This window comes from Phaseolus vulgaris, chromosome 1, assembly GCF_000499845.2.
Source record: "Phaseolus vulgaris cultivar G19833 chromosome 1, P. vulgaris v2.0, whole genome shotgun sequence".
NCBI lineage: Eukaryota > Viridiplantae > Streptophyta > Magnoliopsida > Fabales > Fabaceae > Phaseolus > Phaseolus vulgaris.
Window position 1 is genome coordinate 36207866 of NC_023759.2, and position 15347 is coordinate 36223212.

Below are 15347 nucleotides of genomic sequence, written 5' to 3' on the forward strand. Positions count from 1 at the left end.
GTACATATCGATAACATTTATAAATGCTTATTCATTATGTTTAAAAAGGCAGAAATATCAATGTTGCACAATCAGTAAAATATGTCAAGCCCTATGTTTTACGCTAAAAAGGAATTTTTTTTTATCAGCAATGAATTAATAAAATAAAAGAGACACTTAAGGGGTGTCCCAACCCTTTTACAAACTAATCTCTACCTTAGGAAAACAACAACAGGATTATTACACATTAGGACCAATCCTAGCTGCTTTGCTTGTTATAACTAGTCCCGCATACAAGTTAAGGTACAATTCCTAGCTTACCACTGGACCTCAGAAAGTAGGCACATTTAAAGAGACTAAATGCTTATAACAACAACCAAATGCTTATACCAGCTACACCGCAACATATAATATTCCCTTCCATTCCATCATGTCATCACCTACGAAGCTCATTGGCTGAAATGCATCCAGCTAAAGAGGAATGAAACTACCTACCCTATGCTTGTTAAGTCATATCGTGTAGTGGAAGAGTTGTGTAAAATAGTCACATGCAATGTGTTTGAATACGATCAAATAATGGACGAAGAGAGTGAAATGCTTGTAAACCTCACAACGATTTTAAAGGAATTTGCAACGATTTTTCTTCTTCTTATCTTCATATAAAAAAGTTCCCTTTTTTGAAAAAGAAAGGTTGACGAGACTTATGAAATATTTTTTAACGCTTTCAAACTCTTGTAATATTAAACAATCATTAGCTATTGTGTTTGTGGGAAGAACATTTCTTGTCTTGATAATTGTCTAAAAGAGTATTTATCATCTTGTAATCCATCTTAAGATGTTTATCATTTTTAATGAGCAACACCTTTGCTATTTTAAATCACAATCTTTTTGTAAACAAAGTGCTTTAGACAGAAGTAGCTAAGTTCAAACAATACAGTGATTGTATGCAAAAAAAAATACTTTTAACTTATTTAAATTGTATCCAAATAATATTTATTTTACCGTTAGGAGTAGTTATGTACAAATAATATTTGTTGTATTGTGAAAAGTTACTAAATTCATATTTTAATCTGGTTGATAAAAATAACCAAATGTAATATAGGTTTGCAGACGAAATGTTATGAAAATAACTTGCATAAATTTATATTACATATTTTTTGTGTATCGAATAAAGGAATGTAAAAACTAGTGATTTTGAGAGAGTGACATCAATAGTGATGATCACATATTCATTTATTTTCTGGATTGAACTTTGACTTGCAGCAACCTCCATTCTTCAACTTGAACCCCCACAATTTTCAAAACAACTATTTTACTCTTTTTTTTTAAAGTTTTTCAGGATTTTTATTTCTTTATTCTTCTAATTGCAGCGTTCTCGTTCTCTTTTTCTTCTTCTAGAGCGGTGATGGTGCAACAGTGGTGACAGTGGCGGCGGTAGCGGCGTGGGAGAAGCGGATGGAGGTCAACTCGGCCATTTCACCCAACTGTGGGGGGAAGGAGGATGAAAAATAGGGGGTGCAGGAAGTAAAAGCCCCGAAAACCATTGGTCATCCCTGGGCCAATCCTAAGTAGGTTCAACATCTGAAATTCTCGCGCAGTCACTGCAACTGCGAAGGTGACCGAAAGAGCAGAGAAGAGAAGAATGTCAGGGTTAAAGGAATTGCTTAAGAAAGGGTTAGGTTTAGGAGACATGGCGTTCAACGCCGGCGGAGGAGCCATCAGCTGGTTCCCCGGCCACATGGCCGCGGCCACACGCGCCATCCGCCACCGTCTCAAACTTTCCGACCTCGTTATTGAAGTCCGAGATGCTCGCATTCCTCTCTCCTCCGCCAACGCCGATCTCCAGCCTCACCTCTCCGCAAAACGACGCGTCGTTGCACTCAATAAAAAAGACCTTGCCAACCCTAACATCATGCATGTAAAATGATTGCCATCATCACCGTCATTATTACCGTAGTCATTGTCGTTTACCTGTTAGGTTATTCACGCCGAGTGTTGTTGTTACTGCAGAAGTGGACGCATTATTTCGAAACGTGCAAGCAGGATTGCATTCCGATAAATGCTCACAGCAAGAGTTCTGTGAATAAGCTTCTCGAGCTGGTGGAGTTCAAGTTGAAGGAAGTCATTTGCAGGGAACCGACGCTGCTCGTGATGGTGGTCGGTGTTCCCAACGTTGGCAAGTCTGCTTTGATTAATTCCATTCATCAGATTGCAAAGTCTCGCTTTCCTGGTAATAGTTTCGTGAATTCTTGAAACCATTGATTTGAATGGTTTGGATGAGTTTTTTTTTTGTTTGTTGTGGAATTGGAATGGTGTTGTTTGATAGCGCAGGAGAAGATGAAGCGTGCTGCTGTGGGTCCGCTACCTGGAGTTACTCAAGACATAGCAGGATTTAAGGTCTGGTTAAAAACATTAACATGAACATAAAGTTAAACCAATGTTCAAGTCATAATAGTGAAAAAATATAATATCATGTCCTGTTTAGATAAATTTATTTCAACAAGAAAGTAAGATATAACGAATTTCTCGTGTAAGCTAAAATCAACTTATGTAATTAAATTTTATATTGACTCTCTTATTAAACTTTCTCAAAAGCTGAGACAAAAAAGTAGATTGTGCCTTCATTTTATCTTTTTTTATTCCTTGCATATAAATACTAATGGAGATGTTTATGTAATGAGGACCTTAAGGTTGTTGTTTTGATATAGTAGTCTGCACAGGTTCAGCCACTTCAAATGATAATAGATAGCAGATCTTTATTCCCCATCTGACTAAGTATTAGTATTCTGTATTTCCCCAGTTATTGCTTTTGGTTTAAAAGTTAATTTCTGAAAATGATATAAATGTTTACTGGTTTGCTTGTCTCTAGTTTCTAATTCTGTTGCCTTGGTTGTGCAAAAATTATTTAATGTGCCGCAGAACTACAATTCTTTTGATTCCATTGTGATTCGTTGGAATCAAGGCACAGTTTTATGCCAGAGACAATTATGCCTCCGTTCTGTTTCATATATTAATGTTCCTCCTTGAGTGTGTGTTTTTGAATAGCATATTTTAAGGGTTTTATTTTTTGTTTTTTATACGGAAGTTCCTTGAGAAAAAAAAGATGAGTATCTTCAAAAATAAATTGAAACAGACAGTCATTGAATCACATGAATCAAATTTAGATTCATGTGTGTAATGACAATGTTTTCATACATTTCGAATCATGGATTCTTGTTGTGTTGGTTTGTATTTCAGTACGCATCCATATTTTGGAGTGAAGTACCATTTTTGTTCTCACCTATAGCATCCTATGTTCCAACTATTATCTGATTGTGTACTTTTGCAATCTAGATCAATAGCGTAAACATTCCTAATTGTTGCAAGTGGCAACATGGTTCCTGTAACACAAGTGAACGGGAAACATGGGAAGAAAATAGCATGAAACGGACTGGGGAGAAGAGGGGATGATAAGCAACTTTATGACATATTGTTTAACCTTTGGTTGATAAAATGAAAGAAAATGTAGTATTTTTCCTTTTTTTGTCATCTAAGTGGTAAGAGTCCCAGACTAGATGCACTAATGATTTTAATCAGTTTCGAAACTAAACTAATTATTTTCTTTGTCTCAAGTCATATCAAGTTTTTCCAAACTAATTCAAGACATGAAAAGAAAAACATAACACCATTTGTCCATAACACAATATAAGAGTGAGTCTTGGGTTGGGTCTAAACCCATCACCCAACTTGTACACGAGTGAATTAGTTTAGGTTGGGTCGAGTTTGACCTAATCATAAATGTGACTCAATCATAAATGAAACACAATCTAATTGGGTTGGATTTTGTCAAGTTGGGTTATCGTGTACCCAAATTCAATGAACACCCATACATACATGACAGCTTAACGAAACTTTCCATTTTAGTAGGAAATTCTTTAAAAAAAATACTACTGTAAATAAATTCCAGGAATTTTAGGAGTATATATGATTTGTATTTTTTTGTTTGAGGAAAAGAAATTTGTATTAGTGAGGTAAACCAATCAAAATATCATACCTACAAAGTGTACCCATATGTACTACATATTTAGCTTTGTATTGTACCACATTACGCTTTACCCTTTCTTGAAAATATTGGAAACCTGCTAAATGTTTCAGAAATAGTTTTTATTTTTTTTGTTGTCAAAATATTTTTCTGAGATTATTATTTTTGTCTTTTCCTAATTCCTGAAAGTTTTTACTATTGGCTTGAAAATTTATTATTTGGCATATAAATGAAGAAAGGATTTGCAAATGAGAAGGGAGAAGGAAATCAGTGCATATTCTATGCTTCTGCATTTTGTTTTATTATCGGTCTGTCAATTGATTCTATTTTTAGTTGGTGGTTCCATAGTTAAACTATGACTTTGACCTGATGTTTCAGATAGCTCATAAACCAAGCATATATGTACTAGATTCCCCAGGCGTTCTGGTTCCTAGTATCTCGGACATAGAGACAGGGTTAAAGCTGGCACTGGCAGGTAATATGTCTTTTAAAATTTATATAAAATATTTCTTTGTTATTAATAAATTTGACATTATTATCAGTGCATGGCTTTGTTGGCTAAAAGTAGGTACCAAAATTACATTTTTTATGCTCAACATGTTTGATTTCTGTGGATTTATTCAAAGCCTTTACAGGGAACTGTGATTTGTGAAATGGAATATGAATAAAAAGCATTAATTTGATCTTTTCTTCCTCCCAGTTTTCCATGTGCCTACAATCTAGTCTGCAAATTGTAAAAGCCTGAAATGAATTACCTTGTGTAGTTATGCAAGGAAGTCTTTGTTGCGAAGGATGACCTATAATTTCTGTTCTTATTTCTGTACATAGAATACGAATAAAATAAGGAGAATGTTTAAATTTATACACAGAAGAAGTCTTCTTTTATATGGTTCAGTAGTTGTGTTGTCTCTCTTACTTTTCTTATATTTTACTTGCAAACCACATTGTCTGTTTACTATTTTATTGCATTTAATAAACTGTAGCAGATGCCTTTATGGGACAGCAGCAGTGGGCGGAGCCTGACCTACGTAGTTAGTGTTTTATACTAGGTTGAAGGGGCTCTGTTAAGGATGTGTATACGTCTCCTGATTCACTATAGGTTGGAAGAAGGATTCTTACTAGTCCTGTGATTAGGTCTCACATTAACGCACATAAGATAACCTGGCAAGGTTTTAATTTGAATTTGAATTTGATGTTAAATTCCACTAATTTGATTCCGTTACCTTTTACAGTGATGATCTATTCCCATTTCTTTGGAATTGATTTTGAAGTTCTATTTGATGTTTTCATATCGATACTTTAGGCAGGATATAAAAGCCATTTGTTGCTTGCTGAACTCTTGTTGTGGTCCCATTTTTTTATTGATTGTGTTTAAACTACTTGTGTATCAAACAATCAGTTTCCCTGTTGTGTATTTTCTGTTTTCTTTAGTGGATAAAGTAATAGGAAGGTGACTTTGTCTTATTAACTATTGAGGATTTAATCTATTTTATCAAGATAACATAAGGACAAGGCTGGTTTTAATCTGTGAATAGGCATTAAGGGCACTCCAGGACAATGAAACTGTGGAGGTGGGCATTTTTCGATTTGTGAAAAACTGTGTTAAAAAAGACAAAATTATGTAGTTTCAAATTGCTATGAGTAATTGATTGACTTTCATGATTCTTTCTTTTTTCAGTACTAATGTTCATGGGTACTGAATTAGGTATTCTTTGAATGTGACATATTTTTGTCATTTTTTAAGACAACCATCTCTGTTTTCTACCAGTCTATGTGGATAGAAGTTTTTTATTTTTTGCCCTACATCTTGTACATTCATTGTTGTTTTCCCAGACCAGTTTTGGAAACTGAACTGAATATCTCTTTTTCTCATGTGTTCTCATGTGTTCTCATGTGGGGCATGTAACTTACCTCTAAATGGGACTAGGCAGGGCATCTACAGCTGTTGGATTTCTGAATATGATATCCTTTTTAGCATATGTCCTGGTATATTTTGTCATGCAAACTTGGTTGATGCATTGACAGGGTCCGTCAAAGATTCAGTAGTGGGTGAGGAGCGTATTGCTCAGTACTTATTGGCAGTTTTGAATACCCGGGGGACTCCACTTCACTGGAAGCACCTAAATAATAGGAGAATAGATGGGATTAAATACGAAGCTGAGGAGAATCATGAATATAGTCTGAAAAATCTTAAGCCAAAGAGAAGAAATCCGCCAAATAGATCTGATTTGGTGTATGTTGAGGTAACAAGGAACAATTTTCTGTAGTTTGTCTTCTGTGTAATGGAATATCACGCTTTTAACTACCAATGTTGGAAATTTTCACACCTTGGCTGATGAAGTCCCAATTATATTACACTTCCCAATTGTTTTAATCCCATTATATTAGAAATCTTTTTGCCATCAATGTTTTGACATTTTACTGTAGCATCCGAAGTTATTCCATCACTTTTTCTTTAAAAGTTGTTTAGTTATTATTAGTCTGTCGATTTAATTTAAATCCTCTGATAGCGTAAAAATAAAATATGTTGTGGACCATCACGTTCCATATGATGCCATCTGTTTGAAAAACTATTATAAGCTTATAGAAGAGTAACAGAAAACCGTAGTTACTACAAATGGCTGCAGTTTTGTTAAAATGAAGACGACACATGAATTTGTCTGCAAGCACATATAATTTTTTTAGGACTCACTGTCACCTATATGTAGTTCTACTTTGTCTTGCATCTGAAGTTACGAGAAAGGTGCTTTGAAGTACGTTTCTTGCATTTGATGTTGCAGTTTATGATGATGGAAATTACCCACGTTTCTCATTTTTTTTTTGTTTCTCTTGACATAATTTATTCCCATTTTACAAAAGGATCTTGTAATGGGAGTTCAGCACGCACTCTATTCAACTGTAACAGAATTCAATGGGAATGTAGAAGACGAGAGCGATTTGGAGAGCCTTATTGACCTGCAATTTAGTGCACTCCAAAAGGCAATGAAGATACCGCACAAAGCTTCAGAAGCACGGTTAATGGTATCCAAGAAGTTACTTACTCTATTCAGGACTGGTAAGCTTGGTCCCTTCATTCTTGATGATGTTCCGGATGTCAAGCCTGTATCGTAATGTCGATAGAATCTCCCTTCCCCCCCTTGTTTTCTTGTGTATTAGATCTCCTACCCTTACCCCTTTCCCATTTTTGCTATACGTATTATCTTTCATTCTAAATTTTGCTGTAACTTGTAAATAAGGATCAATTTAATTTAGAAAGAAATTGAACTTATTTCCCGTGGATGCGGGTGATTTGTCAGCATTTCAGTTCTAAGCATGTTTGGCTCCTAAGATATTTACCCCATGATCATGTTCAAAGCATATGGTGAATTTCTTAATTACTCTATCATGCTCGGTGGGTGAATTGATTGTCATTTTAGAGAGATGACCTTAAATAGAATGACTTGAGGGTTAGCCTTGTAAGTATAATTTTGGGGGTCTTCTTGTCAAAGGAGAAAATATAATTAGATTTGATTATATGGTTAAAGAAGTAATTAATTAGTTAAATATTATTTATGTAGAAGAATACTTTTATTTTGGATGCATGCCATTTTTGTGAAGTTTTATTTTAAACAATAAATAATTAAATTCAAGTTAGAGTTCTTGAGAAACTTGCAAAATTAGTATTTGTTACTTTGTACAAATAAATAATGTTATTAAGCATATTTTTATGGATATATTCTCTTAATGTATATTGTAAGACAATGTAGTTGAGTATCTATTTTTGAAGTTTTGTTATTTATAAATAACTATAAATTAGGCAGTTGACTTGTTATTAAACGTAATCTAGGCCTAGGACTTACTTTATCAATTATTGGATGGGTGCAACAAATTTCTCCCTGCACCCAATCAATTTTGAAATTTTTTTTTTTACCGTTTTTAAAAATGATTTATGGATTAATTTCTCTAGAATGTTTCATAATATAATTTTTGGATTTATAAAATTATATTCGAAAAATGTTTTTTGAACAGAGTTTCCAGAATAAGCTATTATATTCTGAAGATGTATTTTTTAAATAAATATTCTGGAAATAACTTTCCAAAAAGAATACCAATTAGATGTGGTATTTTTGTCATTTCACCTAATTGATGATGGAATTGAGGGTGGAGGGAAAAATTTGATCGGGGTACAGGAAGAAACCTCCTTATAATGGATTAGGTTCATGCGAAGATTAACGCTTATGTTTTGAGGCATCTTCTTTATGCACCATATCAATTTTAACCTCTATGCTATCATTTTTCAAAATTATTCTTATTTTGAATTTGAAAATTCAGAATAATAAATATAATTTAAAAGTAAAAAATAAATTTTTGAAAAAAAAAATGTGAAACACAAAATTGAAAATGCATTTTGGATAAAAATATTCAGAATTTAAAAATGAGTTTTGGAATTTTAAATCTAAAATATTCTCAGAAAAAAATTTTGGAAGTAATTTTTTATCCACACCCTCTTGTTATTTAAGATTATTTTCGTTATTTTAGAGAATTTTTTTTTATCATTTTTAATAGCAGATTGTTGGAATTGAGGCAATTGCTTCCTGCACCCGATCAATTGTGACTGACACCTGACGAACTTTTTAAAATCCCATCATGCCCTTGTCTTCTTCACTTTGAAAACTATTGTATGGTGAGGTAAAGGAAGTTCATTGTTGTGTGAAACTTTGCTTTGAGCTGCAAAAGAGGAGGTTACATTCATTGTTGTGCACAGACATTCAGTGTAAGCTTCGTTTGCCGAGTTAATGAGGTAAGTAATCAATTTTCAATCGTTTCTGGTTTTTGTTCGAGCTCAGTTGGTCCTGGATATCGGCATCCAGAAATCTGTTTTTTTCACTACGAATATTAATATCCGGAAGTCAAATTTTTCAATTACGGATGTCAACATCCGGAAGTGTGGTTTGTTGCTTTCGGACACCCATGTCCGTAGGTCATAATTGGCTTATGGATGTACATATCCAGAATTGTTTTATGCAATCCGGATGTATATATCCAGTTAATATTTTTTTTGTTATGGATTTATTTATCCGGAAGCTAAGTGCTCATTTTTTTTTCAGCAACCCAATGGATACAACAGAGTCATACATGGGAGTTTTAAGGGAGATTGATGTGTGGGAAGGATTAGATGATGTTGATCTAGAGCAGTCAATAAATTATAACACATTAGATAATGAACACAGGGCACATGAGTGTAGTGAGACATTTTCTACAAATGAGGTATGGTCAATGTTGGGTTGTGAATGCTTTTTTTATGAATTGTTTTAAAATTTGGCATATGTTATTGTAGGTATTTCGTGATCGAGATGAGCTGTTAGAGTGGGCGAGAAGTGTTAGCTATAGTTATGGGTTTGTTATTGTTATATTAAGGTCGGATACATGGACGGGCCAACGAGGAAGGATGACCTACGTATTGTTAGGATGTGAGAGTGGAGGTAAATACAGACGGTATAAAAAAGAAGTAGATGTCAGTCGAACGGGAAGTAGGAAGTGTGAGTGTCCTTTCAGATTGCGAGGCAAACCAGTCAAAGGTGGTCAAGGGTGGATGGTTGAATTAATTTATGGTTCTCACAAGCATGACTTGACAGAGACAATGGTGGGTCATCCGTATGTTAAGTATAGAGTAAAAGGTTATGGTTGAGGATATGACTAAAACTTCGGTGAAGCCAAGAAATATTTTACTAACCATGAAAGAGAGAAATGTGAAGAATGTGACGACGATTAAGCAGGTTTATAATGCAATCACTGTTCACCGAAGATCACAACGAGGTCACAGAACAAAAATGCAACAACTGATGTTGTTACTGGAGCGAGACAGGTACGTGCATTGGCGTAGGTGTGATGAGGTCTCGAATATTGTGCAAGATAAATTTTGGACACACCCAGATTCAGTAAAAATGGTGAACTCATTTAATAGTCATATTAATGGATAGTACATACAAGAAGAACAAGTATAAGATGCTGTTACTTGAGGTTGTTGGGATTACGTCTACATGTTTGACTTTCTCCGTTGCATTTTGTTTACTAGCAACAGAAAAGGAAAATAATTTTTGTGGGCCTTGACAGACTTAAAGGGTTGTTTTTAGAGTTGATTCATGCCCTAGGGTGATGGTATGTGATAGAGATGTTGCCTTAATGAATGCAATTAGAATGGTGTTTCCTGAAGCTTATAATTTGCTCTGTCGATTTCACATTGTTAAAAATGTGAAAGCAAAATGTAAAATGTTGGTGCTTCCAAGAGAGGCATGGGATCAAGTAATGGAAGTGTGGGGATCTGTTGTGGATTGTGATATTGTTGAGGCCTTTGAAGATCGTGTCAATGCTCTTCGAGTTGTCTGTTCTCCATGGCCTATATTTGTTGATTATGTGATGGATACATGGTTACGTCCACATAAAGAAAAAATTGTCAAGGCATGGATTTATGTTTCTGCTGGGATTCCATCAATAAGATGATTATTTTACAAAATAATGCAATCAAAGCTTCATTCGAAAAGAGTCTGCATGTGGTTGGACATCAGTTTAAGGTTAGAACTTACAAAAAATTGTTAGGTTTTATGTCTAAATATGCTTTGAACCTTATTTCGGAAGAGGTTGATAAGGTTAAATCAGTGGGGTTTGATAAAAGTAGGTGTGGATGTAGTCTTACATGTACTCATGGTCTTCCTTGTGCGTGTCAATTAGCTTCATTTGGTGTTGGTAGCATACCACTTAAATCAATACATGTGATGTGGACTCGTTTAAGCTTTGAAGACATTGCAACTGAGCAATCTTCATCTGAGTTGTCAATTGATAGAGTTTGAGGTCATCACGAAGCGGTTCAAAAAGTTGGATGTTGCAGGTAAGGTTAACATCAAAAGTAAATTGCAGGAGATTCCCTTTCTAGAGAAGACATCTATTTACGCACCAGATCATAAGGTGAAAACAAAAGGTTCTGCAAAGATGTCTCGTCCTACCAAATTAATGAGATCAACTAAGCGAATCCCTTCTTATTTTGAACATGTGGATTTCTTACACTCACAACATGATAGTTGTGCAAGCAAAAAAATCTAATGAAGAAAGCTTACCAGAAATTGTACCAGCAAAATGTATTCCTTTCCTTGATCAGTTCCCTGTAGGGTATCATCCATACATTGTTGATGTTGTCGACGTTAAGGCTGATGGCTATTGTGGCTACTGTGCTGTTGTTGCCCAATTGGAAATGGGAGAGGAGTCATGGGCTGTTGTTCGAATGAATTTGTTAAAAGAATTAAGTGAATGGAGACAAGAATATGTTCAACTCTTTGGTGGTGATGATAGATATGAATACTTGAAGAAGTCACTTCTAGTGGAACACATGTCTATGGTACCAACCACTAACACCATTTCATTTTTACATTGCATTTCTTCATTTAACTTTGTTTCTCAATTGTACTTGTAGGCAGAAACAAATAAGTGGATGGCAATTCCAGACATGGGATATGTTATTGCAAATCGGTATAATGTCATTCTTGTTTCTTTGTCCATGTTACAATCATTGAGTATTTTTCCTTTAAGAACCCAAGCACCTAGTAACTCCCGTCATCACCGAATCATTGCAATTGGGCATGTCCACGAAAATCATTTTGTGCAGGTATAAACTAAACCAATCAAAAACTTTCTCGTACTACTAAATTAGGATTTATGTACCTTATATTTATTACCTTTATAGGTCAAACTCAAAGATGATTGTCCAATTCCACCTACGGATATATTGTGGGCATCACATCGTTATCCTACGACCCAAACTATACTAGTCGGATACAAGTTTATACACAACTAATATCCATTAGACGATATTTGTAATCATAACATTTGTAATAGATACTTAATGTTTAGGTTTATGGATGTTTAGCGTATTTGAATATACATTTGCAATGGTTATGTATTTAGTACATTTGCAATGGTTATGTATTCAGTACATTTGCAATGTTGAATAGCTTTTGGAACTGTCCTACACAATTATGAGGAGCATATGGATGACCATATTCGGAAGTCAGTGAAGTGCCTGCGGATGGCCATATCCGGAAGTCAAAATTTTGTCTACGGATAAAAATCCGGAAGCTAGTTAGGTGTCTATGGATGTCAATGTCCGGAAATGAGTGAGGTGTCTACTAAAACATTGTAAGTAGCATGAAGCAGAAACCGAAAACATTCTTAATAACAATATTAAAATCCATATTGAAACATATAGATAAGGTTCAAATACATTGTCATGGATAAAAATATTACATAAAAAGAAATCCTAATACATTGTCAATCATTCCTACGTGCATGTCTCCTGACATATACAACTCTATCATCAGTCGCTCCCCGTGCTAACATAATGGCTGCTTGTATGCCTTCCCAAACAGGGCTGCCCTCCACGACATTGTCATGATTAAGTAATGGTTGCAATGTCTCTGTAATTCTACGACAAATACCCTACAAGCATGAATGACATACTATTAGAAAAAGATAATACAAATTAATACGTTAACAAAGTTAGAAGCATACCAAAGCAGGATGTGACTCCCCAGGATGACTTGGCACTGCTTCGTGATCACGTGCATTTGAGGGTACCAGTACAGAACGCTTATCCTCATCCGTATTAATCTCATATGGATGTGATACATATATAAACCAAGCCATGTACTCTTCAACGCAAGCGCTAGGATGAGGTGTTGTGGCACAGTCATGTATGACATAATCATTGAAATGTAACCATCGACGGTCCATTTCATTCGTATCCGGATGACCATGTCCAAGTACAGATGGGTTGCGAGGGATGATCTGTGTATAGCCATACTAACGCAGAACACGTTCTGGCATGTGCAATTGTGTCCAATTTCCAAGCCTCAAATAACCACAAAATAAGGAAATCCACTCGAATGGACGTTCTTCTCTGTGCTCGTTGTATGGACAAAACCGAATGGAAGCTGGTGTCAATGTATCCAACTGTGATCGAACAACAACAATTGAAGTACCTTTTCCAGCATCATACAACCTACACCGAGGTTGGTCTTCAGAATACAGTGCTTGCATACGTCTCATCCCTATAAACGGGAAGTGCTCATAAATCCACCCGTGCAACAATGTCGCATAACCAGCTAGTTGCTTAGTGTTTGCATAACTACAATCTCCTAGCTGCTCATACATGTGAGTTAGGGCAGCTGCTGCCCAAGAATATCCCCCGGTAAGCCTCAAATCAACAAAAAACCCAAGATAAAACACACTGACTGATGTAACACTCTTGTCCACAAAAATAGTGCAATCGACAAGGTGAAGTAAGTAAGCTCTGGCAGCCACAGTCCATTGCCTCCTTGAGCATGCATCTTCATACACATCTGTTAACCAACTCAGGCGCACATGAGCTCTCCGACAGTGTCTTGTTTCTTCAGATGCAAGTCCACGGTCAACACGGAGGAATTCTACCAATAAATCATTCGCCAAATCTGAATCTAAGGTTTCCTGCGTGTAAAAATGACTAACAATGGGTAAATGCAACAAATTTGACACATCATCAAGAGTGATGGTCATCTCCCCAACCGGTAAATGAAAATTGTTTGTCTCTGCATGCCACCTCTCTACAAAAGCACACAACAATCATCGGTCTAAACTCTCATAACTAGCATGAAGCAGACTACCTAAGCCAGACAATTCTACAGCAGCCTGTATGCGCTCATGAGGTGCTCCTAACTTATTTATCTTCCTCCCATGTGAAACGACCTTCAACTCACGACGATCCTACAATAATCAACATATATCATCAATAAATAAATACATACCAAATGCAAAAAAATATTTTTCATTACTTACCAAACCATCCCATAACTGATGGTGAAGCAAACCAAGGGAGATGACAGTGGCTGAGGGTGGCTGCGGCTGCTACTACTTCAAGCACAAACGAACAAGAAGAAGAAGAAAAATAGGATTGGGTGCATGACATTAGGTGCCTATCACACTTTAAGGTATTTTTAGATTCATTAAGGGTAGATTGGACTTTTTCTATGTGTGATTGGATGTCAGTTAAAAATGATATGGTGCACGGAGAATCTGTCTGGAACTGATATGGTGTAGGGAGAATTTGCCATGTTTTGAAAACTGTACCACATCAGTTAGACACATGACGAAGTTCACTTACAGTTAAATTTGTCCACAAACTAGAAAAGGCAATTTCTTCCTGCACCCTATTATTTTTTTAAATTTCCAAATTACCCTTATTCTGGATTTAAAAATTCAGAATAGTAAATGTAATTAAAAAATAAAAAAATACATTTAGGATAAAAAATTTCAGAACACAAAATTAAAAATGCATTCCAAATAAAAATTTCCGAAATTCAAAAATGTGTTCCGGATATCTAAATCTGAAATATTTCCAGATAGAAAGTTCCAAAAGTAATTTTTATTTAAACCTCTTTTTAAAGGTTATTTTCGTCATTTTAGAGGATATTTTTGTCATTTTCAATAAGAGGTTGGGTACATGTTGGAATTGATATGGTGTAGGGAAATTTTTTTGTAATAAAATTTATTTTAATTTTTCTTTAAAAAATAATCTAAATTATTTTTTGTATTATATTTTTTTGTAATCTAAATTAGACATGAATAAAAGTATCTGATAAACAATTCCATAATTGTTTTCCCTAAATGAAACAATTAATATTATTCCTCTCTTCTCTCTACAAGAAAAGGAGGAAATAAGTGGTCTTTATCCTTTTCATTTTATTTTAATATATTAAAATGAATATTTCACGACAGTAAATAAAATTAAAAACTTGTTTATGTTGAAATAATAAATAAAATATTAATTTTCATTATATAAAATAATTCTTATTGTAATTTACTTAGTTTATTTAATATCTTTTCATTCAACAAAAATGATTTCTTTTTTTTCCTTTTAAGGATTTTTGTATATTATTTATTGAAATAATATTTTTATTTGTAGCCTTTTATTTGTTTCAGCTGTAATTAATTGATAATTGAAAAGAGCAATTCCAACTTGATTAGTGTGTGGGAATTATGCAGCATAAATGATGATGGAATATGGCATGGTATGGCATGGGTCATTTTGGGTCCATTTAATAGGTTTAGGTGGGAAGTATCATAATCAACATGTTTACACTTTCTCTCCATAAAAGTTGAAAGTGAGTGAAAGGTGGGAAAGTCTGAGAAACAATAACTATGTATTTAATTGATGTAGTAGAATAATTATTTATATAAACTAATATATTTAAAAAATAGAAAAATATTTTATCCATTTATAATATAGCTGTTTTTCATTGCCATAATAGCTTTTCCTCAATTTATAAAATTGTTTTACATTTCA

General features: G+C 34.6%; 3 protein-coding genes across 3 annotated transcripts; 2 read left to right on the top strand and 1 right to left on the bottom strand.

The window, feature by feature from the left end:
* The first annotated feature begins 1350 nt into the window (after positions 1 to 1350).
* LOC137814027 (short integuments 2, mitochondrial) lies at positions 1351 to 7343 on the top strand. The gene is made up of 6 exons (XM_068616550.1): positions 1351 to 1897; positions 1990 to 2209; positions 2306 to 2376; positions 4379 to 4475; positions 6026 to 6243; positions 6860 to 7343. The coding sequence occupies exons 1-6, from the start codon at positions 1622 to 1624 to the stop codon at positions 7109 to 7111; spliced, it is 1134 nt and encodes a 377-aa protein (XP_068472651.1). The 5' UTR covers positions 1351 to 1621; the 3' UTR covers positions 7112 to 7343.
* A 3681-nt stretch (positions 7344 to 11024) lies between these two features.
* LOC137815968 (uncharacterized) lies at positions 11025 to 12095 on the top strand. The gene is made up of 4 exons (XM_068619073.1): positions 11025 to 11369; positions 11445 to 11636; positions 11715 to 11772; positions 11983 to 12095. Exons 1-4 carry the CDS (start codon positions 11025 to 11027, stop codon positions 12093 to 12095), a joined length of 708 nt encoding a protein of 235 aa, XP_068475174.1.
* A 734-nt stretch (positions 12096 to 12829) lies between these two features.
* Positions 12830 to 14115, bottom strand: LOC137815969 (protein MAIN-LIKE 1-like). Its single transcript, XM_068619074.1, has 3 exons — positions 14071 to 14115; positions 13669 to 13768; positions 12830 to 13608 (listed from the first exon to the last, which is right to left on the bottom strand). The coding sequence occupies exons 1-3, from the start codon at positions 14113 to 14115 to the stop codon at positions 12830 to 12832; spliced, it is 924 nt and encodes a 307-aa protein (XP_068475175.1).
* Positions 14116 to 15347: the final 1232 nt, after the last annotated feature.